The sequence below is a fragment of the Spermophilus citellus genome, assembly GCF_964194105.1.
Source record: "Spermophilus citellus genome assembly, chromosome: 18".
Classification (NCBI taxonomy): Eukaryota; Metazoa; Chordata; class Mammalia; order Rodentia; family Sciuridae; genus Spermophilus; species Spermophilus citellus.
Genome location: NC_138200.1, coordinates 41,758,806 through 41,784,587, shown reverse-complemented (window position 1 = coordinate 41,784,587; position 25,782 = coordinate 41,758,806). Strand labels below are relative to the sequence as shown.

The 25,782-nt window shown below is 40.1% G+C and overlaps 1 protein-coding gene across 3 annotated transcripts in view; it reads right to left on the bottom strand.

Moving 5' to 3' along the window:
* Positions 1-25,782, bottom strand: part of LPCAT2 (lysophosphatidylcholine acyltransferase 2) — a 69,136-nt gene that overhangs the window by 26,622 nt on the left and 16,732 nt on the right. For all 3 annotated transcript variants that reach the window (XM_081274611.1, XM_081274612.1, XM_081274613.1), the window contains 5 exons: positions 24,287-24,321; positions 22,139-22,193; positions 14,935-15,017; positions 12,238-12,363; positions 10,395-10,548 (listed from right to left, as the gene is read on the bottom strand). In XM_081274611.1, coding sequence (XP_081130737.1) covers positions 10,395-10,548; positions 12,238-12,363; positions 14,935-15,017; positions 22,139-22,193; positions 24,287-24,321 — 453 coding nt within the window. The remainder of the gene's footprint in view (positions 1-10,394; positions 10,549-12,237; positions 12,364-14,934; positions 15,018-22,138; positions 22,194-24,286; positions 24,322-25,782) is intronic.

The following is a 25,782-nucleotide window of genomic DNA, read 5'->3' as shown; positions in this document are numbered from 1 at the left end:
CCTTTTACCTTCAGCCTGTGTATGTCTTTTCCTATCATATGAGTCTCTTGAAGGCAGCATATTGTTGGATTTGTTTTTTTGATCCAGGTTACTAGCTTATGTCTCTTGATTGGTGAGTTTAGGCCATTAACATTTAAGGTTACAATTGAGATATGATTTGTACTTCCAGTCATGCTTCTTTATTTATTTATTTTAGTTTGGCTGGTTTTACTTTTTGGTTATTTTCCTCCCCCTTTACTGAGATACCTCCTGCTGTTAGTTTTGGGCACTGTTTTTCAATTCCTCTTCTTGTAGTATTTTGCTCAAAATGCTTTGCAGTGCTGGTTTTCTTGCTGCGAATTCTTTTAGCTTTTGTTTATCGTGAAAGATTTTAATTTCATTGTCAAATCTGAAGCTTAATTTTGCTGGATACAGTATTCTTGGTTGGAATCCATTATTTTTCAGCATTTGGAATACATTGTTCCAGGATCTTCTCGCTTTCAAAGTCTGTGATGAGAAATCAGTCGTTAACCTAACTGGTTTACCCCTGAATGTAACCTGCCTCCTTTCTCTCGTAGCTTTTAATATTCTCTCCTTGTTCTGTACGTTGGCTATCTTCATAATTATATGTCTTGGAGTTGGTCTATTATGGTTTTGAATGTTTGGGGTCCTGTAGGCTTCCAGGATTTGGCAATCCATTTCATCTTTCATCTCTGGGAAGTTTTCTAGAATTATTTCATTTAATATGCTGTCCATTCCTTTGGTTTGAGTCTCTGTGCCTTCTTCTATCCCGATGACCCTCAAATTTGGTTTTTTTATGACATCCCATATCTCTTGAATAGATTGCTCGTGGGATTTAAGCATCTTTTCTGTGTTGACTATATTCTTTTCAAGTTGATAAACCTTGTCTTCATTATCTGATGTTCTGACTTCTACTTGATCAAGTCTATTTGTAATATTCTCGTTTGAGTTTTTAATTTGGCTTATATTTTCCTGCAATTCTAGGATTATTGTTTGATTTTTTTTTTAAGATCTCTATCTCCTGGTAGAGCTCGTTCTTTGCCATTTGAATTTGTTTGTTTAATTCATTTTCAAAATATACTTTTATTGCTTGGACTTGCTGTCTCATGTCTTCTCTAATATTCCTTTCCATTCGAGTTAGGTATGCCTTGAGTTCTTTCCCTAACCCTGCTTCTGATGTTTCTATGTCCTCCTGTAGAATTAAGTTGTCCTGCATTGTTTGTACTCCATTTTTCCCTTGTTTTCTCATATTGTCCACGTTACTTTCCAGCTCTATTTGATTGCCGTGTTTCTGCTCTCTTCTATAGATTTGTTTTGGTTCTATATTACTCTGTTATTTCTTCTTTGTGTTGTTAAACTGTGCCTGCTAACGTGGATTCTGCTGGGAAGGAATTCCGACGGCCGAGCTCCAGTGACGTCACTGCTCTGCTATTACGGGCCCCAGGCTCCTTGCTGGGGTGTCCTAATGGGGCTGTGTGACTGGACTGACTCTGTTTGGTTTCAGCTCCCGGTCGAGGCAGGCGGGCAGTCTCCAGCCGCCCAGTATCTCAGGCAGTGGGCGGGTGATCGGTCGCCGGCGGGGGGTGGACTCCAGCTGCCCAGTCACGCGGGCAGCGGGCTGGCTGTCGCCGGTGGGCGGGCGATCTCTAGGCATCCAGTCCTGCGGTCGGTAGCCGGCGGGCGGGCGTTCTCCTACCGCCCAGTTACGCGGGCAGTGGGTGAACTGTCGCCGGCGGGCCTGCGGTTTCCAGCCACCCAGTCACGAGGGCCTGGCCTCTAGTCCCCTGGTTTCTCCTGCTAGACCAGATTTCCCCTGAGTGATGGCTCTCGGCAGTTCAAACTGTACTCTGGGCCTGCCGTTTGTTGGGTGTGGAGGGTGTCTATTGGGAACCCCAGCACTCTATTGTTTTGTTTCCGTTGTGGGGGATAGAACTGTATCGCTTCCTTCCCCGTCTGAAATCCCGTACTCAGCCCAGGGGTCAGTGCAGGCTCGGCCGGCGGGGTTCCACCGAATGGCAGCCACTTTTCTCCCTGCTTGCTAATTAATCACTTCTCTGCGGCGCCCCGCCTTCTGTGGCCGCGGGGCAGGCCGCGGGAATCAGTCAGCCCAGGTCTCCGGGGTCACACAATTGCCTATTGGGATCCCCGGTACTCTATCGTTTTGTTTTTTTCTGCTTGCCCCTCCCCTGATTTTCTATTTTTAATTAGCATCTTCAGAAGTCAGTCTGTAACGGAAATCCCATGCATACTTTGAGAAACCCTACCTTTGATATTAGGTAGAGTCAGAGTTCTAGTCTTCCAAGTATTCAAAAATTGTATTCGTGAAATCACGAACTTACAGACTAAACTATTGTAGCACTTTGGGTCTTAATTTCAAGTCTGCAAAATGATGATAATAGCATCTCCCCTGCTTACTCCAAAGTAATTCAAAAGAGACTTTTACATATCTATGAATATGTCACAGTGAAACCCCAACATTCTCTATAAGTACAATGCACCAATAAAAAAAAAATTCAATCTGATTTATTATATCAGGTCTTAGATCCAGTGCTTAGGATACAAATGCAAATACAACAGCATTGCTGTGCTCAGCACGTAGATCCACAGGGACTAGTTGTAGTTATAAGCTGATGACCATGTTCACATTTCTACTATTAATACTAATCTCCTACATTTGTATAAAATATGTTTTGGTATCTAGGTTTCATAAAATTCCTCTTAAAATCATAAAAGTATTCCAGATGAAAAAAAAAGAAAACAGAAAAGTTAAGCAAGTATACATTTTCAAGATCATTCGTCTAATACATTGTAAATTAATTTTTAAGCCATATAGTGCTAGAACTGAGTAATGATGAGTCCTGCTATTATTTGGGAAAGAATAGTAGCTAGGGGACATTGCTATCTTTAGGACACGGGAGAATATCATGCCTCCTTCTGGTATAGCCCGTGGTTTAAATAAAACTCTCCAATGACTAGTTTTATTTTTCATGGGTACAATGAAATGATCTCTGTGAACACCAACAGACAAATGTCTTCCTTAACCACAAAGAAATGTACCACAAAAAGACTGCCTGGCTTTTAGGATTCACAGAGGCCATCTGGCCTTGGACGGATTTAAATGCATGCACAGAAGCTTCTCTCAGAGGAAACTGAATGGGCTTTGTTTTGTAATATTGCAAATTAACTTGATAGCATCCACTATCATACAATGTGCTTCCTTAGGCCCACCTGAAGTGAGTTTTTTTGCTACAATTTAAATTCAGTCCCTCTTATTTATTTTCTGTGAAGAAGGAGGACATTTGGTTAACAGTTTCTCATAAGCCATCAGAGAATAAAAGACAGGTATTAGATTAACAAGCTTTTTCTTCTCTGGACTATCTATCTAATCCCCTAAGGCTATTTATTAGAACATTAATAACAACCAGAGTTCCATCTTGGAGGGAACTCTACGGATCATCCTTGGAGAAAAAGGGTACAAGAAGAGACCACACCTAATGGAGAATTTCACGCAAATTTGTGAAGGAAGAGTTATTGAACTTTAAACAATGACGTGAATGTTATCAAGGACATTATTCACAGTAGCCCAAAGTGGAGATAACCTGAGTTTCTACCAACTGGATAAACAAAACAGAACACATCCATATCAAGGGATACTATTCAGCAATAAATTAGAATGAATTATTGATACATGTTACATAGATGAACCTCAAACATTATGCTAAGTGAAAGAATCAGGGGCTATAGCTCAGTGGTAGAGCTTACCTAGCATGTACAAAGCCCTGGTTCAATTCTCAGTACCATAAAAGAGAAAAATAAATAAATAGAAGGAAAAAAACAAACACAAGACACCATATATTGTAAGATCTCATTTACATGAAATAGCCAGAAAAGAAAGGCAAGATTATAGAAAGATAGATTATAGAAAATAATAAAAAGTAGATTAATGGTTGCCTAGGGCTGGGAGATAAGTAGTTGACAGGAATTTACAGTTAATGCCACAAGAAGTCATACTGAGCTGATGAAAATGTTCTAACACCGATCGTTGGTGATAGCTACACAACTTGGTAAACACATTTTTTAAAAAAATCATTGCATTATATACTTGAAGTAAGGAAATTCTATGGTATGTAAAATATGCTTCGAGGAAGTTTTGTTTTAAGTCAATGCTAACAGCATACAACCCCCTTCCTGGGCTAGCAAATGAAGAGGATGAGCAATGTGCTCCCAAGGCTCCTCTAGCTCTCGAGTTCTACGAGTCTAGATTTCCAGCGACAGCAGTGGCCTTCTCTTACATTCAGTTAAGTGTCCTTTTGGTCCCTGAGCCTTTCCAGGCTACATATCAACTTAATCATTCTGTACCTTGAGTCTGGTTCCATCAATTTTGAAGACAAGCGTATTTACCCTTATTCCCACTTTGACACACTGACTGTTTTTCCAAAGAATTCCTGATCTCAACCCATCAAGTAGGTGGCTCCTTCAAACAGCTCCAAGAAGGGAGAAAAGAACCTGGTTTAGACTAACAGAAGGACCTACGACTCTGAGTTTGGGTCAAACCTCTCGAACAAGTGGGAATTTCACCTCACTGCAATGTGATCAAGACCAGACTCTCCTAATTTGTTGATAAGAATGTCACATTGGATGAAATCAAAAGCCTTTCTAGAATCCATATAGATAATATCTATTTTTCCCTTATCATTTTGGACTGTCACTTTGTCATCAGAGGAAATTAGATGGGTCTGACGCAACCCATTCTTTACAGAGCTCTGTTCTTTACTTCCTTAAGGTCTTGAAGGAGGCCAATCATTGATCATCTGCTTTAGTTCAAAAGTCAAGATTGAGTTTTTTGCAGACTCCTTCACTTCCTCTGTTCATCTTCCTGCTATACAGGCATTGAAAAGCCAAAAATGAAGTACATGATTCTCAGGTCTAAACAGATATTTCAACAGCCCTCAGACAGAGAAAATAGAGTGATGGGCTGATGGGAGTCAAGTCAACCTGAGAACTGAAGAGAAAAGGGCTCAGATATATAGAATGACTTGGCTTTCAGGATGACTGAATAGAAAAGTTCACCTGTTCCACCCAGAAAATCATAGCCTTTACTAAAACAAATTATATAATATGAATTAGAGCGGGTTTCACAATGCAAGTCCCGGCAAACTGAGATTGGAATCAAGATGCGTTCTCATGTGAACTATTTAATACTGTATTACTTATCAAATCTGAACTGCAAATTTAAATGATAGAGATTTTACAGTTTATTTTCAATCACTAAAGCCACCTAGGTATCCTGCCCCAACTTTCAGCATGAGAAAAAAACCTGTAGGAGACAACACCCTCCCTCCCGAACAGGAAGGGGCAGAGGGGACGCCTGTTATTACTGGCACTCCAGACTGACACTTGAACTGATACCAAGAACAGGACAGGCAGGAAGAACTTGGGATAAAGAAACATTCATTCCACATAATGAAACAGTAACAAAAGATTTACAGAAGTTTACAATAGCCCCAAAGCCTGGGTTGCCAAAGTGCTAAAGTAGACACAAACTTTTCCTGTCTAATATTTAAGCAAAGCACACCGCAATGCCAGAAGCAGCGAGCGAGTACTAGCTAGCAGAAACAAGAAACCTCATGGCACTAGTCCAACTGTTTTCACAGACTGGCAATAATAACCGTCTAAATTTTACTAGGCAACGTTCTATTATATCCTAAGAGGACTGGTAAAAACAAGGGACAGTGGCTCAGACTACAGCTGAGGAACTGAAAATCGATCTTCCCCCTTCTTTTCCTCTCATTTGTGAAGATGAAGGATATACCACTAGTTAGAGTTGTGGGAGGATATTAACAAGAGGAACACAGATTAGTCCAGATTAAGATCCACAGTGATCTGCTTTCAATCCAGTGTGAGGATCCCACAGGTTAACAGTGGTCACTGTAAGAACGGACTGGCATCCTTCAATCCATTCCTTAAACCTGCCAGCATGCTTTGTTTGCATCAGCTTAGGCGATACAGCAGGAATCAGCAAATTACAGCTGTTGGCCAGATCCAGACTGGTGCCATTGTGGGAGATAAAGTTTTATTGGGGTGCAGTTATGCCCATTTGTCTGTGCACTTTTTATGGCCGCCTTCATACCTCAGTGGCAGAGATGAATATTTGCAACAGAGACCTTATGGCCTGCAGAGTCAAAAATATTTTGCTTCCAAAATACTTGGCTGACTCTGGAATATAGCTTGGAATATAGGTTGTGAGCAGGGAGCACGCACGTTGTTGTGGCATGGTGTCAGGTGGAACATCAAGCTGGACACGTCCTGAGATGGAGGGTGGAAGGCGTGCTAGTAGCAAGAAGTCAGACAGCATGGTGTGTTGGCAAACTCACAACAACAATTACGTTCTTACTGAAATATTCGAGGGCTATCTCATAGTACACGAGATACTGCTATGAGGGCAGCATACGGGTTTACTCAACTGCACAGTTTAAGAAGAACAAAATGAATGACACAGACACTTTTATAACTGTAAAAATTACTGCTTTGTAATTGCTTCTCATTTAGACTGTGTTATTTCTTAATCTCATTAAATGCTTTTAAGTCCCGTCGTCGAGTGTGCTAGCAAAATATGTGGTACTTAATTTGAATTAGGAATATGAAGACACTGAGAGAAGGTCGTGATTTTAAACCATTTTCCAGTCCTCAACTCTGGCGAATCCCTAATTAGCCTCTGATCTGGAGTGTTCAATACATATTCATGAAGCTAAAGATGCTAACTTGAACCTAAAGATAAAAAGATTTGTTTTTTGTTTTGTTTGTTTTGTTTTCCAAAGAGATTGAATCTTTCTAAAGAAATTATCCCAAACTAGTAAACTCTGCTCTGCTTTGGATCATGAATGCTATATTTTTGTTGGACCTTCAAACGGTCTGTCACCAAATATTTGGGATTCTAAAGAACATGCTAGAAGGAACTAATAACATATTTTTAAGGACAAACTAAGGCAGAAACCATTTTGAAGTTTTTGTAGACTAGCCAAGAACACACTGAGAAGAGTGAGGGAATGATGGAGAGAGAACCAGATCCCTTCTCCATCCCCCAAATCTGAACCACACCTGTAACAGACTTGGGAAAGACTGAGAAAGGAAAATAAAGAGGTGGGGGAGTGGAGAGGAAGGCGATAAAATGGGAAGGGGGTGAGGGAGGGGCTTTGGGAGTTTGGCACTGCAAGAAGTTACAGCTGCTGGAGAGCGACAGGAACTCAGCCCGGTCTCTCCCCCACCCCAGCCCTGGTAAGCACTGAATGCAGCCAGATAGGCTACTCCTACAGAAATCACCACGGAGCGCCCCAGCCTCCTTGCTCTTCCCATCGAATGTTCCTCAGCGAGGTCCCTTTAACAGACTGAACACAGGAGACCGTGTGGAAGCAGGTATGTGCCCAAGGCATGGCAACATTGCATAGCTCAGCTTCTCAAAACAGAGAACTTCACAGGCACAGACATGTAGGTGTGCTAAACAGGGGTAGAGGGAGGGAGAAACAAGAGCCTGAGTCATTATTCTCCCTGATCTTCCAGTAGGTTGAAGATCCACAAGAAAAGCATTTTCTAGATCAGCTTAAGGTTCATCTCTGGGGCTACATCACATAATTTAAAGAAGTGAAGAAAACTCAGTTATAGGGCTGGGGATGTGGCTCAAGCGGTATCGCGCTCGCCTGGCATGCATGCGGCCCAGGTTCGATCCTCAGCACCACATACCAACAAAGATGTTGTGTCCGCCGAAAACTAAAAAAATAAATATTAAAAAATTCTCTCTCCCTCTCTTTAAAAAAATATAATAAAAAATAAAACTCAGTTATAAATGGTATCAGAGCCTATGGAAGCAGCCATGGAGAAGCACGACTGACCAGTGGGCTACACTACTCAAGGGTCTCCAAGCGCCTGGGTCAGCTGACTGCTCCAGTTCAAAGTGAGCCAATGTTTTAATGCTCGCTTTGTGCCCCTCCCCACTCCCAGATCTTCCTAAAATTAACAGTGCCATAGAAACAGTGGGGCTGTTGATAGGTTATCATCCATCATCAGGAGTCAGAGCTAGTGTCCTAACAATTCTGTGACTGCAAACTATGACAGTTTGACACCTCTAGGACAGGGCAACCTCTACAGATACTGTGTTTAATGTTGATTTTTAAATCCCAGTGAGCACAGTGTCTAAGATGTGCTATAAACTCCTCCTCTGTCCCTGTTTAGGGTCCCTCTCATTCCCCCCATCACCACCGTCCTGTCCTTATTTGTATGTCCCTGCCATATTCCTTCCTGACACCAGATTCATACAGAGAAATGCCATTTCAAATTGCATGGGGTCTACAGCCATCATGGTAGCTGCCACATAAATCTTGTAAAAAGACAAGAAAATATACAAAGAAAAAGGTATCTCTAATTTCCCAGTTTACAAAGTTAAATCCAATGACATCCTTCTCCTTTCCCCTAAATCTTCATTACACTTTATAGTCACACTGTAGCATCGAAACATGGTCATTTCATGAGGGAGAACAAATTATTTGTATGCTGTGAGCAAGCAATGAAGTGAGGCCCAGGTCCTACATATAGAAGGAGGTTGCTGAAGAGTACCGCGGTAAAGAATCATTCATCTGTTAGATCACAGAATAAGTCATTAGGCACACTGGCGTACTCTGTAAAACAAAAATACCCTGTCCTATCTGTCATCAAGTTATAATTTCTTTGCAAAGTACCTTTTTCTGGTAGTTAATACAGGGACTTCCAGTACCAGCCAAAATGGAATAAGCCCAGTTTAGCCTCTCTCTCCCAATTACAACGAGAATCACTGAACAAAAGTACAAAAAGTAACTACCTCTGCCCAAGCCACCCCAGCAGCAGGACTGGTGAGGAAATTCAAAACTTGGAGAATAATCAGTAAGGATGTGAAACCATGGAGATCAAAGACAGGAGGACGTCTTTAAATTGTTAGAAGAACAGTCAAGTCGGAATTCTACCTACAACACAAATGTCCCTTAGGAACAATTGCAAAACAGTCATATACTGAGAAGGAAAAATAAAGAGCTCATACTCCTAGATATTTACCCAAATGAAATGAAATTAAAGTCAACATTTATATAAAAACCTATACACAAACATTTAGATTATATCTGTATTCATCATTACCCATGACTAGACACAAAGCAAATGTTCTGCAACAGAGGAACAGATAAACTATGGTACATCCATACAATGGAATATTACTCAGTAATAAAAGGGGAGAAACTATTCAGACATCCAACACTCTGACTGAATTTTAAATGCATTATGCTAAGTGAAAGGAGACAGACTCAAAAGACCATAATAGTGTATGATTCCATTTATAGGGCATCTGGAAAATGTAAAACTACAGGGACGAGAGCTAATTAGTGATCGACAAGCATTACAGGTGGGGCCAAAGCTTATCTACAAATGAGTAGATAACTACAATGGGATTATTATTTTTTTTTGGGGGGGAGCAGGGTATAACTTATGTATTTTAAACATAATGGTAGTTACCCGCCTCTATGCATTTGTTAGAACTCAGAGAATTATAACCCAAAGAGTGCATTTTACTACTGATTTTATATGCTAGAAAACAACTAAAAAGCAGGGAGTTTAAAATCTTGATATATTTTCTAGGAAATTTTTTGACAATTCAATTGCATGTACTAATTACATGTACTTAAAATTAACAAGCAGCCAAGAGTTTAACTAAAACTTTTGTGACAAAATTGAAACCTTTGTTACAAAGCATCATCCAAAAATAAAATCTATTTGATCTTCACATACTTTTGGATAAATCCAGAAACTCTCAGGACAGAACATTATCACATGAGATTGATATGTAAATTTAGATATAAACTTTAAAACTCTTGACAATTATATAAACTTTCCCATTTCCATATTACAAATGTGGCTATATGGTCACAATATTTATTTATCACTCGGTATTTAAAATAAATAGACAATATCATAAATGTTGCACACATACATTATTATTATTGTTGTTGCTAGGAAAAATTAAATCATGTAATTAAACCACAAGCTCAGCCTTGATTCTTTTTTTTTTTCTTTTTTGTTATTGGGGATTGAACTCAGGGGCAAAACCACTGAGCCACATCCCCAGCCCTATTTTGTATTGTATTTAGAGACAGGGTCTCACTGAGTTGCTTAATGCCTTGCTTTTGCTGAGGCTGGCTTTGAACTCTCCTTCCTCCTGCCTCAGGCTCCCAAGCCACTGGGATTACAGGCACATGCCACCACGGCTGGTGTTCAGCTTTGATTCTTCTAACACTGGTCTAAAGTACTCTGAATACCTGCCATATTCCTCATGCTCTGTGGAAACTGGTAGAATAAAATAAGATTGAATTTTAACATACCCTGTCAAAGAGAGCAAAAAGTTGTCTCAAGACATCGGAAACAGGTAATTTTAAATATTCAGCAAATTCTTCAATTCCAATTCTTCCACCTTTTGAGGAACGTGCAATAGACGCATATTCATCCAAATGCTTACGGATGCCATCCCAATCCAATCTAAACAAAAAATATAAATGTTACTAGTTCTTTTCAGTTGACATGGAAATTTTATAGACAGTTCTAGTCATTTGACTGAGGGAAAAATATTTTATGTATTAAATATGAATCTGATACATTTTTTCAAAGGAAATCAAATGGGAGAATCAAATGGGTATTTAAAAGTATGTGTTGAAAAGATATAAAACAGTGTGTTGGAGATTAAGAAAAATTTAAAAAAATACAAATACATGTTGTACATTAGGCAAGCATTTAGTTTTTAAAAGCATATCTGTATAACTCAAAATACACTAAATATCTGACAGAGAAAAAGTAAATAAGACAAACAATGGGGTGGAACAATAAATGACTTATGAGAAGAAAATCAAAAAGCAAATTTTAACCTCAACATTATTAGCACATCAATAGTATTTACTGAGTTTTTACAAAAGGTTATAATTCTTGTTTCAAGGAAATTCCAGGATGATAATGAAATTGTATTTCAGAAAATGTTGTGAGAAGGAGATTTGGTAGACTAGAACTTCCTCAAATGTGAGAAATTCTCAGGGTGATAAAAATACTGGTTTTGAACAACCAATAAAAAAAAACATATACAGAAGCTTACCTCACATCCTGCCTTTGCCTTGTAGAACTCAACAAGTAGCCTAATGCATATTTACAAATCCAATTTCAGTGACTGGCTACATTTATCAAATCGAGGGAACATTGTGAACATAGTAACAAAACATTTTGTTATCTAGAAGGTATTTTTCTATATCTATATACATTTTCTATATCACTTGTTGAAATGTTTTATTTTAATATTGAGCTTTGATATAGTAACAGGTTCTGCAGCTCCTTCCTAGGGAGGATGCCAAGGTCTAGTTGTACAAATTCCTAACAGGGTCGAGAACAGGATGAATTGAACATGAGAGGGTTTGAGGGTTACACCTTTCATACCAGATAGCTCCAAGGGAAGGTTCTAAATGGTTTAAGTTAGATCACAAAAATACAAATTTTTTAAAGGTGCCTTTTAAAAAAGTAATAATAACAAAGACCCAGAGAGAAGAAAAAAGTTGACCTAGGCAAAGTATTGAATGTTCAATGATGGTCAGAATTTCCATTACACAGGTCAATTTATGTTCCCCATGGGAAGTACTGACTACCATATGCCAGTACCACCTAATGATGCTGTCCTCCCTGTAAGCAGAGGGCAAGACTGAGCAACTGTTCTGAGCTATTTGAGTAGAGAGGCAATTTGTCTGGATTCATGCTTACTATCTTTTGGTTTCTTCCTGGGACTGGTGAACAGATCTCCGGAAGGTTTTTTTTTTTCTTTTTTTTTTTTTTTGCATTTGGATCCAGGGCTTCATATACACTAGGCCAACCCTTCACCACTGAGCTGCATTCCCAGTCCTTTTTAAATATTATTTTGAGGCAGGGTCTCACGTTGGCAAGGCTGGTCTCAAACTTATGATCTTCCTGCCTTTGCATCCCAAGTAGCTGGGATTACAGGTGAAGCTAACTATTTTTGAAAAAACAAAACTAGATGAACAAAATAGTCGGTAAATTTACGACCCTGGCTTTCCTGACAAACAACATCTGGTCCTAGAACTGAGCATCAATAAAGGAAAAGAAAATAAGCACACAGGATTTCAGATTCCTTTTGGACACCTTTATGAAAGTACAATAATTTTAAAATGTACTTACTTTAATTTCTGGCTAATTTTAGTAAATTCCACCAACCCGGCTTCCATGGGCAATGTTAGCTGTCCTGCTGAAATCATCAATCTGCAGTCTTCGTAGGTATGATCTGTCACGGGTATCCCCAGAGCTCTAGAAGCATCAAGAATAAAACTGAAATTCAATTTTTTTTTAAGTAGGAATGATTTTTCATCAGCTCTGAACTGTTCAACAAATAATAGCAAAAGGAAAAGTATTTACTACTTTTTAGGCCAGTAGCTGTGGCTTTCTTTGCCAAAGAGATATACTTTTCTACTTCTTCAAAGACTTAACTGGGGCCCCTAAAATGTTAGGTCTGCATGCTTCTGTCCATATAGCTGATAATTTCTGTTTTGTTGACTTGAGTTTCATGGAAAGCAATCAGAAGACTTACGTCAAAGTTTTTTGGGAATCCTTTACTAACTGTGAACTTTCTGACAATTAACCCAAGCTTCATTTTTCTTGGCTGCACATAGGAACAATTACTGTCCAGGTTTAAGGACAAAATAAGAATGCTAGTAGAGACACTGCTGGAACAGATAAACGGCATCTGTGTGCACTGGACGTGGACCGTCCATCTAAACCCTTAGCATCTGTGCTTCTTCATCCTTCATAACCAGAGGTCACCTTCTTCCTGAAAGCAATCTTCTAAATTACTGAAGCAAATTGATACTAAGCTGGTATTTCTTGCAGACCTCACCTCCCTTTCCTCAAAGGAAACCAGAATTCCTCTCTACCTAACCGCTGCTCAATGAGACTGAGGCTGACGGCAGTGAGGTGGATCAGAAAAGATGTGTATTAGTGAGAACTGCAAAGCACACCGAGTAGAAGAAGAAAGGCTGTCCACACATGGTAATCATTTCCTGAAGCTTCTTCTTCACTAAAATTTTATCTGCAAATATTTAATGAAAATCATAGGATTATGTCTTCAATTTTACTTGACTTTGTTAAATCACTGCTAGGAAGACTGACTGAGTACAATTAGAATAAAGCAGTTTTTTCTCTATACATAGTTTTTCTGGGCTGTTTTTGATTAACATATATATTTGGTGTAAGAATACTTAAAAGGGAAAATAAAAATGTTAAATATTTCAGGAATTATAATAATAAACAGTACAGCATAATAATGAAAAGGTTGGGTTTGGGGAACAGGAATGTGGATGTGAGTTCCAGCCCAGGCACCACCTATGATTTGGGGTGACTGACTGTTCCCGGAGTTCACGTCCTCTCTCCCTCACGGGTGGCTAGAGGTGACGCCAGGCAAGCGAAGGTTCCAGCACAGTGCTTGGTGACCCTCTGCCACCACCACTGCAGCCCCCCCCCCCCTCACCTGCTTTGCTCCTTTCCACTTCCAGATGCTCTTATCTCCTCCTTTCCTGCCCAGTCTCACAGCAAACAAAGCCAGGAGACGGGCACTTCCCACAAGGGGAAGGAACTTTGGGGAGGACTTTGTGCAGCTGATCGAGGTTTTTCTTACTCTTTAAATAAGGCCATTATACCCTGCCTCCTCACAAATTAAGAAAAAACTGCCTAAACAAATCCCTTCTCTACTTTGGGGCACATTTTTGGGAAGCCAAAATATCTGGTATAAATTATCTAAATTCCCTGTACTTGTTTTGTAACTTTTGGACAGAAACTGGTATGAAAACATCAGAAACAAAATACAGAAAAGCAGATTTCGTAGCTGGTTTAGAAATTAGATAAAATAAGAATTCTTAAGTACACCTAGAAACAAAAAAATTTTTTGATATACATTTGTTCTATTTTGAATATAAAATTATTATTCTGCTATAAAACATTAAGATATGTATGTGTACATATGTCAGAATTACATTAAGATTGTGTATGCATATATATTTTATATATATATTTTTTATATAATATATATAATATATATCTCAATCAGAATAATCAGGCTATAAGGCCAATTTCAGCTATATTCAGAGTTCCTGTTGAATTCTTACTAAAGAGGAAAAAAATACTGCAGGTCTGTTAGCTCCAAACCTCCTACTGATGACTGAGGGAGGTGGTGCCTGGGCAGGGGTGCACATCTGGAGGGCCAAGGCTGCCTGGGTGGTGTAGCAAAACACATGCTTTCATTACAAGACAGGGTGATTTATCTAATTGGAATACCAGCCAGCTAAAACACCCTTAAGTGCAGGAAAATATATGCCTATGTTTTGCAGTTTCTAAATCCTAAATTTATAGCCATTCCTTCACAAGAGTAACCTTTTTCCTTTTCTGTGCATCTTTTCAAACCTTTGCAAACTTCCCCTTCGTGGTGCTCACAGCCCTGATGACTCTGAAACCCTCAGGGGTGGGCAGCTGCAGGGGAGCTAAGGGGAAGGGTGGAGTGCTTAGCAGGAGCTGCTGAAGCCAAGGCAAGGCGAGGTGCTGCCTGCAGTGACGGGCCAGCTGGGGAGAATCCACCTGTGGACAGTGCAGATTGGTCTCCTCTGGCTGTGCTACCCTGGTCTTGCAGGTAAAGACTCACTTCCATTAGTTTGAGGCTGAAGCTGGGGAAAATATACACATCCCTGGGCACGTTATTTTGCTTAGTACCAAAGTGAGCTGGAGACTGAGGCCCTCAGTGGGGGTGGGGGAGGAATTTGAAAGCTATGTTAAATGACATTTACCAATGATTTTCAAATTATTTACTGCTTGAAATCTTATACAGACACTTACTCTGCCATTAAATTGCGGACTCTATTGGCAAAAAGGACAGGATCGTTTTTTTCTGCATCACTTGGTACTTGAACAGGCATAAACTGAAAGACAAATACAACTTCCATAAAAATCCTTAGGCCTGAGACATTCAAATGATAAGTAAATTAATTTATAAACATCAATGAGTAAGTCAACCAATAACAGCTGCCATCCATTAAGCACCTACTGTGTGCTGGGTACTTTACAATAGGGGCTTTATAAGATTAGCTCTCTCACCAATTCCCTGGGGCCAGCCATACCATTTTCATTTGATGATGAATAATGGGACTTGAAGGGGTTAAGTAATATAGCCACGGCCACAGATAAATGGCAGGGCCATGGTGTGAAAAAAAGAGAAAAGTTTTGTATAAGGAGATGCCACTTCTTCCAGATTGTCCTGTTCTCAAATCTCGTTAATCATGTTGAAGATTATGGGCACTGGTGACTCAGAGATGCTTAAGCAAGACAAGACCAGGTCCCTAGTTTTGAGCAATAACTTCAGCGGTATAGAGAGGAGGCACCCAAGAAGAAGAGGAGGAGAGCAGGGGAAGGCTGGAGGCCCTCACAGTGATCCACGCAAGGCCTGCACCCTGGAATGCAGGAAGCAGAGCACGGCTGGGTGCAAGGCACCTTTAAGAAACACCGTCGAGGACTTACATACTACGTCATTTTACTTTTCAAATTCATTTTACTAATTTGTCCAAAGGAGAGTGGGACATGGTGCACAGAGAGCCCTCAGCCGCTGCTCTGCTATGTGAGCCTGGAACAGTCCTGTAGTCTTCCAGGGCCTCAGGCCCCTCCCCCGTCAGTGAGACTCTCTGACCAGATGATCTAAGGTCCTTTCCTTAGTTTTCAACAGACCATCCAGTTATTGTTCAAGATGGAAAAATAAACTAAGCCACCAGAGGTCCCCCTATCACTTAAGTATCCAGAACAACAAACTCAACGAATAAACGGGACAAAAAATTATCCCCGATCCTGATAGTAAACATTTTTCTATTTGCTTTAGTAGGAAGCTCAAGGAAGGAGAAAGTTGGTTGAAAATCAATGCTCATAAAATCTCCTGCAAAACGGTATAAGGAAGAAAGTTTTCAATGCCAAATAATTCTTCATTTTTTAAAAAAGCCAAGTGACTATTTATAATGTACTTGATTTATAGATCATAAAAGCACACACTGAAAACCCTGAAAAATAAATGGCTGCTACACTGTTAACCAAACATCATACTGTGAACTGTGGGTTTGGTTTCTATGCGTGCAGGCAATATTTTCCATAAAATGATTTTTACTTACTCTCATATTGGCAAGGTATTTTATTTTTTGAGGAAATACATTCCAACTGGAGTATAAAATAACTAAAAGCCTGGGTTGGACCCTCTTGGGCCCTGAGGGCACCATGCCTCCTGAGAAGCAATTCAGTGGAAATTCTTATAAAGAGTCCCCTCTCCTAGGATAAAATCTGGCCCTCCAGACTACATTTCCATTTTGTACCAAGTCATTCAAGATTCACAGCGTGAACACACACCCTTTATTTGGAGAGGAAGATTAGCCAAAAAGAGGGGAACCTGATTGCTACTACCTGGTATGGCCCTTAGTGCACAGTTAAATAAATACCCCAGGACTGCAGGACCCCAACTTTCCCTTCCTCCTCCATCTTCTCTCATCATGCTCAGTACTCACACTGATGGCCCATGTGACATCACAGAGTCACTTCATCTAGTACACTTTTCTCAATTCCACCTCAGCCATGGAAGCAAACGTGACCCTCACCTCTTCCTCGACTCTTCCTCAGTCAGCGTCCCCATCGGCCACGAGCACTGCTTCTCCCCTCATCTGGTCCCGCACAGACTGCGACAATGTCATGGTCACACCAGGCCCTACTCACCCCTCCTTACCCGCCCCCTCGGACAACATCTGCCTGGGCATGGGAATCAGGCACTTCCTAGAGCCTCTCTGTCACCTGGACACTCTCACTTCTGCCCCCCTACAGAGACCACCACAGACCCCCTGGATCCCGCCCTCTCCCTCCTGTTAGAGACAGGGGAGGGAAGCTGAAGGAGGTCCCACCTGCTGCTGCTGCTGCCTCTCAGGTTGCAATCCCACCTTGACCTCACCCTCCCTGGCCAGCAGCAGGCCACTTCCGACTTCTGAAAGACGATGGTCTCTGGGAACTTCTATTCCCTTTGCTACTACACCTGAGACGGCTCCCCGCCCCCACACCCCCGTAACTGTACCACCCTTCCCAGGTGAGGACCAGACTAGCTGACACATTTCCCACAGTAATACCTCTAGATCGTGCTTTTGGCCCCTAGTCCCCCACCTCCTCTTGGGCCTTAAACAGCACAAGATATTTACAGCTCCCACTAACCAGAGCCAGGCCTGGACATCAGTGCTCAGAAAACTCATTTATTCAGTGTGTCTTGACCACATCAAGCACATTCCTCTCTGCTAAATAAATGACGAGCGGGAACAGGCAGATCGATGAGCAATGACACTGTTCAATCTTTTCTTTTTTCTTCTGTTAGAAAAGAAATTAGATCAATCTTAACAAATTTGTGGTTCTAATTCTTCCTGTGATTTTTCTTTAAGTCTTCAAAGACACAAAATGCAAAAGAAGGAAGATATTTATGAATAATTCGATGCTTCTTCCCCCAAAGAAGAGAGACATACATCCAGATGAGAAGGGAAATAAAAGCTAACAGGCACTGAACACTTGCCACACGCAGCACATAAGAAACCTTATTAAGTCCCCACGACCCTACAGAAAGATGCTACTGTAACCACAGTCCTGAGAGAACACAGGCTCAGGGAGGTTGAAGTAATTTTCTTGAGCACAAAACAGGTAGGCAGTAACAGAACCGGAACAGAACTGCCAGCTAATAAATACTCTATTTACAATGCTCCATTCTCTACTAGTATTCATACATTTTAACCAAGTGCAGAAGAAATTAGTTTGGTTAGAACAGTATGTATTAGGGTGGGGAAGGTGGCAGGAAGTGTGTAGTTGTAAGATGGAAGTTGTCTAAAAGGTTTATTTTAGATTCAAAATTACAAATAATTTTTAGTATATCTGGTTATTTTGATAAGTCTACAGCAACCCAATGACTCACCCAGATTTCTACTCCTGTGAGCTCTACTCAAGTGCCTCATAGAGATGTACCTTTTTAAGAAAATCTTTGATACTGTATTTTTATTGCACCTTTTCTGTGTTTAGATTTGCAAGTACTTAGCACTGTTAAACCACCCACTGTGTTCAGCAAAGGAACATGCAACACAAGTCTGTGGTGAGCATGCACCAGCCAATATATTCCCCATCTCTCAGGTGTGTAGTAGGCTCCCATCTAGGTCTGTGCAAGTGCACTCTATGATGTTTGCACATGGACAAAACTGCCCAACAACACCTTCCTCAGAGTGTGTCCTCATTGTTGAGGGAGAGACACAACTGTTTTGACCTTCCTTATGTAACTGGCTCTTTAAAGGCTAAAAAAGTGACATATAGGGCTGGGAATGTGGCTCAGAGGTAGGATGCTTGCCTAGCATGCCGAAGGCCCTGGGTTCAATCTCAGCACTATACTCTTACACAAAAATAAATAAAATAAACAGCTGGACACAGTGGCACACGCCTATAATCCCGCAGCTCAGGAGGCTGAGGCAGGGGGATCTCGAGTTCAAAGCCAGACTCAGCAACAGCAAGGCACTAAGCAACTCAGTGAGACCCTGTCTCTAAATAAAATACAAAATAGGGCTGGGTGTGTGGATCAGTGGTTGAATGCCTTTGAGTTTAATCCCTTATACCCCCAAAAATAAAAAATAAAATAAAATAAATAGAAAAAAGAAAAAAGTGAGTTATCTGTATAGGTGCTGACCATAACACTCATTATTAACTACAGTCCTTTCCTAAATCAGATATGCTTTTCAAATGAGAAAAGAATTCCTTTCTATTACTGAAGGCAATGAATTGCTCAGCAGGATTTTAGGCCTAATGCCAGCCACTATAAGCCCACTAAGAGCTTTGTAAAGGAATTTTACAAAGCCAAATATGTCTACATGCCGACAGATAAATCATTTTAATGCATGTGTAATACACTGAGTGGCTTCTAACATACTTTGAATGCATCCTGAGATATAGTCCATAAGGAAGTCAGCTTGCATTCAGAAACTGGCTGGTGGCCCCATGGTCTGACTTACCACCAACCCTCTCTTGTCAAGTCCTCTAGGAGGCTCTTAGTTTCTGCCATATTTTGCAATGCTTCTTGCTGGCTAACTTATTCCCAATGCCCTGATAAACACTTGGCTTACAGGCACAGAGAACACACGTGGCCGTGAGGTGGCTGCTTGATGAGGTGATCACTTTTCCACTTTGCAGTGTTACCATTCAAAGAGTAATTTTTAGTGAATCATTTCCCACAGTCGTCATTGCTCAAGGATGCCACAGAACGGTTCCACAGGGCATGAGGTTTGGAACTTACCTTTTTAATATCCAAGAGTCAATAAAATAATATCTTTTCCAAAAATAAAACTCTCTGTTGGTGAAGCAGAGAGGGATGGAGAGAAGGAGATAAGAAAATTCCCTGTCTATTATATTCACTAGATTTCAAACAAGTGAAGAGTTTGGTAATCATCATTCCTGACTAGAGACGTGTGAAACTAAAGGACACAGCCGTCGATATTCTGAGATGTCCTGTGACTCACAAAATTAAGAGTGTCTAGAAGAGCTCTTTAATAATCCTCTCAGAGTTCACTGTACGAGCCACAAACCTAAGACTATCTTCCGGAGTGATACACCTTGAATTAGATCTATCTAGTATTCAAGAAGTCCTAAGTGTGTGTCTAAAACAGTAACAAGGATTTCAGTCACTTTTAAAGTAAAAGAGAAAAGAGGGGAGCACTCCCAACCACCAGGACACTGAAACGGGAACAAAAAGAACAGAGACCTCAAACCAACCTCTATGTGGGAGGCTCAAGTTCTGCCTCCACAGACGGGGTGGAAAAGATGGACCTCAGCAGCAGGGCCCAGCTGCTCACAGCCTGAGCCGGGGCGTGGACAGACTCAGGGACTGAAGGGCTACTCAGATACACTTTTTAGTTATATCTGAACAGTGGGGAATTTAAATATTCAGATATCATAAAGTAATTGGAGTTGCCGGGTGAAAGGCAGCATTGTAAAAATAATTACATAATAATTAAAAGAAGATGACTAAAGTGAAGTCCCTAAACTCCCACCCTCTCACCCCGCACCACAATTCAAATACATCAAATCCCCACTGAGTCAACTGTTTTCAACCGGCTGAAAGCCATTTTGTTCCTGAAGTTACAGAACAAAGGGTATATTCTTTTCTTTGGCCAGAAAATATTATCTAAACAGGTCTCAGAAGCAGCTGGAGAATGCAAATATTGTCATTTTAAGAAGAAAGAAAGAAAGCCATGACACAGAAAGGAAATGTGGTAATAGCAGTCAGGGCAAAAATGAGGAATTTACATACCTCTGTTGTAATGTAGTTTGACCGCTGACACTTGTGCGGAACAAAGGGGTATACAGTTCTTGTGCACTTCCACATCTGTTGCTAGGTCTTGTTTTAGCTGGAGAGTGGTCAATTTGGAGGAAAGGACAGAGGTGTGTGTGTGTGTGTGTGTGTGTGTGTGTGTGTGTGTGTGCGCGTGTGTGTGTGTGTATGTGTGACAGAGAGAGAGAGAGAGAGAGAGATCTTTCACATTTGCAGAGAAGACAGCATGGCTGTTTTAACTACGGGCTTTATTGTTTATTTAGAAAAGGAGAACTGGACTAGACTACCTGAGCAGCTATTGCAAAAGAAAGATCTGTGCTCAGGGTGACTAGGAATTGTATGATCTGGGGCTTCCTGAAATATACTCTATGGAACATTGGTTTCAGGTGATATCCAGAGAAAAATGGCTTCTGTGGTCCAATATTTCAAAGGCCCTAAAAAGTACTGAGAAAAGAGACCTAATTCACTTTGTTTACCCTGGTACTTCCTGAAGGGCACGGATTAGTTGTTGTTTTCTCCTAGAAACATCCAAGAGCTGGTGCTATAGTTTTTGGTCATGCTGAGATGCTGAGCTGGTTTTAAAACAAATGGTGTGAAATAAAACTAACAGTTTCAAGGAAGGCAAGCAACATGCAAATCTCAAGGAACATTTCACTGAAGTTAAACTCATTCTGAAATATAAGTTGCTCTCCTATATCATCTGGAATTACTGACAACTTCTAAATGGCTGAGTGGCTAAACCAGCCAACAAAGCAAAGTAGACCTGTTATGAATTGAATTCCACAGATCCGCATCCAGAGCTCTGTATTACATATGCAAATTGAAGGTTTTCATTCTGTTAATACAGGAACGCAATTAGAAACAAGGCGTGTGTCTTCAGACCCAATATTCTAACCCTCTTTAGCAGTTCCCTGAGGGTATCACTTGGTACCTAAAACCAACCTCCAGAGTCTTAAAGATCTGGCCAGAATTTTCCAAATGTACTCCTTACTCTGCAGCTCCCCATCTGCCACTGAAACTCACACCAAGAGACCGCCACCTCCCAGTAGGACTGCCTTAGGCTCCCCATGCTGAACGACTCTGTAAGGGAGAGCTTCTGCCTTCTTAGCTCTCCCCCTGACTTTCACAGGCCTCCTCTTCCAGGACTTGTGGGCTCCACCAGCTACTGTGGGCTCCTTCTCTCCTTTTCTCAGGGAGCAGAAGCACAAGGTTCAGCCTGGTAGACGTCAGCATTGAAGGCATAAGTGATGTGATCAGGGGACGCAGATCTGTCCAGCCAGGGTTGTTACATCTTAGAAGTTTACAGAAGTTAGAGGGTTTCCCTAGCATGATTCCAGGGGTTCAGTTTGACAGTATGGATTTATATACACAATTTATAAGATACCAGGGCTTTTTTTTTTTTTTTTTTTTTGATCCTGGAGATTGAACTAGGGGTGCTTTACTACTGAGCTTCATTCTCCACTTTTTTTTTTTTTTTTGAAGCAGGGCCTGGTTAAGTTGCTGAGGCTGGCCTCAAACTTGCAATGCTCCTACCTCAGTTTCCTGAGTTGCTGAGATTATAAGTGTGCACCACCATGCCCAGAAAGACAGAGCTTATTTTAAAGGTGGTAAAACTTCACATCTGGTCTCTCCAGACTAGAAATTCAAAACTAAAGGAAAAGCCAAATCTCAATGACTTACCTCGATTTCCACCTTTGTGAAGGGCTGGCAGAAAGTCAGCACACAAAGCTGGATGCTGAAAAGAAAAAAAGAGAGGGCTATATCTTCATGTGGTAATACAAGTAGCATCTAATGTTACTCCACAGACTTTCTCTACACACCAATGTCACCAAAGCACACTTAATTCACATGCAAATATATGTATGTATGTGTGTGTGTGTGTGTATATACACACACACACACATCTATGTTTATATACATATATTTACTATAATGCTATAAGTGCATATAAATGCTACACCACAGGTAAAATACTTCTTGGACTGAGACAACCGTTTTAAAGTTAAAATACCAAATGCCATACCAAATATGCATTTGTGAGTCAGAACCACAGCTCAGCAGTGTAAACCCCCAATTTGAAGTTTCCTTCACAACAACAACTCAAAGGCCTAAGCTGCTGGAGAAGCTATCCAAAGATACATTTTTAGGGAAGCTCCTGAATATGGCACTGTTTCTTGAAAGTGGTTAGCTAGCTCTTCAAAGACAATTTTTGGAACCCCTGGGAAAGATTTCTGTAGGGTTTTTTAGTTTAGCCTCATTAGTCAGCTGATCCAGAAATCAGGCAGAGTGGATTAGACTATATGTTTAACAAAATGACCAATCAACCCTTTTCTGCTAGAAAGGAATTTAAATACTGTTTATTTGTAAAAATTACTTTAAGAGACATACTTGAGGAAGTGATGGGTCAAACAAGGACTTCAGTTAAAACAAGAAATTTCGGAAGTAAATTAACCACTTCCATTAAATATGTTATCGTTTTGGGACAGGGTCTCAAAATGTGGCATTTGGAAAACACAAAATTGTGCTTTTTAAAGATTTTGTTTGTTTATAAGTCCTAAGAAATCCCTGATTCTTCAAGTATCTTTTTTCATGGTTTCCTGAATTCACTCTCTTGTTTTCTTTTTTCCTTTATCACGTCTTCCCAGGTTAGAAGACTAGAATAAGCCACTCTATTTTCTATCCCATTCCCTCTGCAGAAAGCAATTTATTTGATTCACATCAGCTTGAACTGTTATGTAACCCACACCCCCCAAAAAAACCATACTGACCACACCATGAACCCAGAGTCATTATCTCTATAGGGAACTAAATTTGGAAAGACCCGAAAGATGACACACATCAGGAAGTATAAATATGTACCCACCCGATTTTTAGGAACATCTATTTCTAAAATGTTCGTGACACTACTTGTTTCTCCTAATTCTCTCTTGCATAAAAACTAAGAACCAGCTACCCAAAATCATGGTGGCATGAAGTCTAATGAATAAACAGATTTCTTACAGAGTAGAGGATAATGTGCTGTCTACACACCCCTTACAGAAGCATAATAGGAATGTAATTGTTTCACATGTGCAAAGGGTTATTCCACTGACCCAATCGTCTCATTAAAGTTGTATTATTTCAAAGAATCTGGCAGAGTCCTTGAAGGCAAATGATGATTTCCTTTTTATCATTTCCAAGTGGTCATCACCTATCAGACTTTACAAGGGGAACTAAACAAAAGATCTTGAAGGAAAGTGCGGTTCTACAGGTTCTGTTCTTTTTCAAGGCCCATTTTTAGCTTGGTTAATAGTGAAACTGTTGCTGTCCTCACTCAAGTGCTTAGAGAAACTGCTGATCCCTGCACTTTCAAAATCCAAGAACGGAACTGAAATCCCAGTGAGCTGGTTTCTCAACTTACATCAAACACATCCCAGCTATCGCAGGACGTGCAACTAATGTGATCTGAACTGCTTAAAACAGGGTGGTAAAGTCTCGACGCAGACCCTAGAGGATGCTCAATCTGCAATGGAAATGAAAGTGCGAAACTCAAGCTAAATATGATGGAAACTGGCCACTGCAATGCTCCTTGCAAGTCAGAAGACAAAAACTTGAGGAAACAGAAAAATAAGAAAATAAAAACCTTGAGGCCCATTGGAACACTGGCGAGAATTCTCCACATGGGAGATACCAGGGGTTACTGGGCGAAGTCATGATGCTCTGCAGACATCAGGTACTTAAGACTCTGGTTCAAATCTTTATTTTTTTTTAAAGAAGAAATAAATGATCTTTTATTTTCTTCCCTGAAGTAAAATGTATTTAAGCTAATCACAGACAGAGATGACTTACAATGTATATCCTTGCCATGTCCAGGTCACAGTATCCTACAATGACAAAAGTATTCAAGCAGTTATTTCAGAAGGAAAATATCGAATAAAATAAAGACCTCATCTTTTTTTTATGATGAACATTTTTATGTAATTTTTAAAAATTTATATATGACAGAAGAATGCATTACACTTCTTATTATACATATAGAGCACAATTTTTCATATTTCTGGTTGAAAGACAATTTTTTAAAAAAATTTAGTTATAGATGTCACAATACCTTTATTTATTTACTTACTTATTTTATGTGGTGCTGAGGGTTGAACCCTCACACATATGAGGAAAGTGCTCTACCACTGAGCTACAACCCCAGCCCCAAAGACCTCATTTTAATATTGAGATTCACGTATACTTTTCCTGAAATTAAAAATAATGCATTGGAAAATGAAACAAGCACATTATTATTAAAAGTGGTGAACTGACCTATGAGATCTTAGAATATGTCTCTACATAGCAAAATACCCATCTTCCTATGTCACTATGGATCTTTTTGTGGAAAAAAATTATTCTGAATTTTTACAAAAACTAGTACACATGCTTAGCTATTTTCTCCCAATATGAACATATCTAGAAAAACGAATTTTCTTACAATAAACAGAATACAGTTTATTTACAATAAACAGTTCAAAAAAAAAAGGAAGGGGTTATTTGGGAGAAAAGATTAAAGTAATACATATTGAAAGAATTTGAGTATACAGAAAAAAAATCAACCTATAAACAGAGGTGCAATGAGCAAAAATTTGATGGTTCTAATTTTGTTTTTTTATTTTAATTTTGTTCATTTTAATTTCATTTTTCCAAGGTTGAGAAAACAGCCACTGAATAGAAAGATGGATTGATGGAGAACTGCTAATCTTTTTAATATTCTTTTTGTAATTGACTCTTTTTAGTTATACACAACATTAGGATTCATTTTGACATAATTATAAAAGTATGGAATATAATTTGCTCTAATTCAGTCCCCAGAATTTTCCCTTTCCCTCTCCTCCTCCTCCTTCCCCTGTTCCCTTCCCTCTACTAATCTTTCTGCTTTTTACCTTTAGGATTTTTCCCAGTGTCTTTGTGGATAGACATGATGGTGAGACTCACTGTGGTATATTCACATATGCACACGGGAAGGTTGGGTCAGATTCACTCCACTCTTGTTCCCTTGCCCCATCCCTTCTCCTGCCTCTTCAATCCCTGTCATCTACTCCACTGATCTTTCTTCTATTTTGATGGTATACCCTATTTCCCTTTCTTTCTCCTTCCCTCACTACCCCCTGCCATCTTGAACCACCTCTCACATATGAGAGAACATTTGACCTTTGAGTACCTGAATCTGGCTTACTCCACTTAGCATGACCGTCCCCAGTTCCATCCATTCACCAGCAAATGCCCTAATTTCATTCTTTCTTAAGGCTGAGTTATACATTTTCTTTATCCATTCATCCATTAAAATGCAGCTAAGTTGGCTC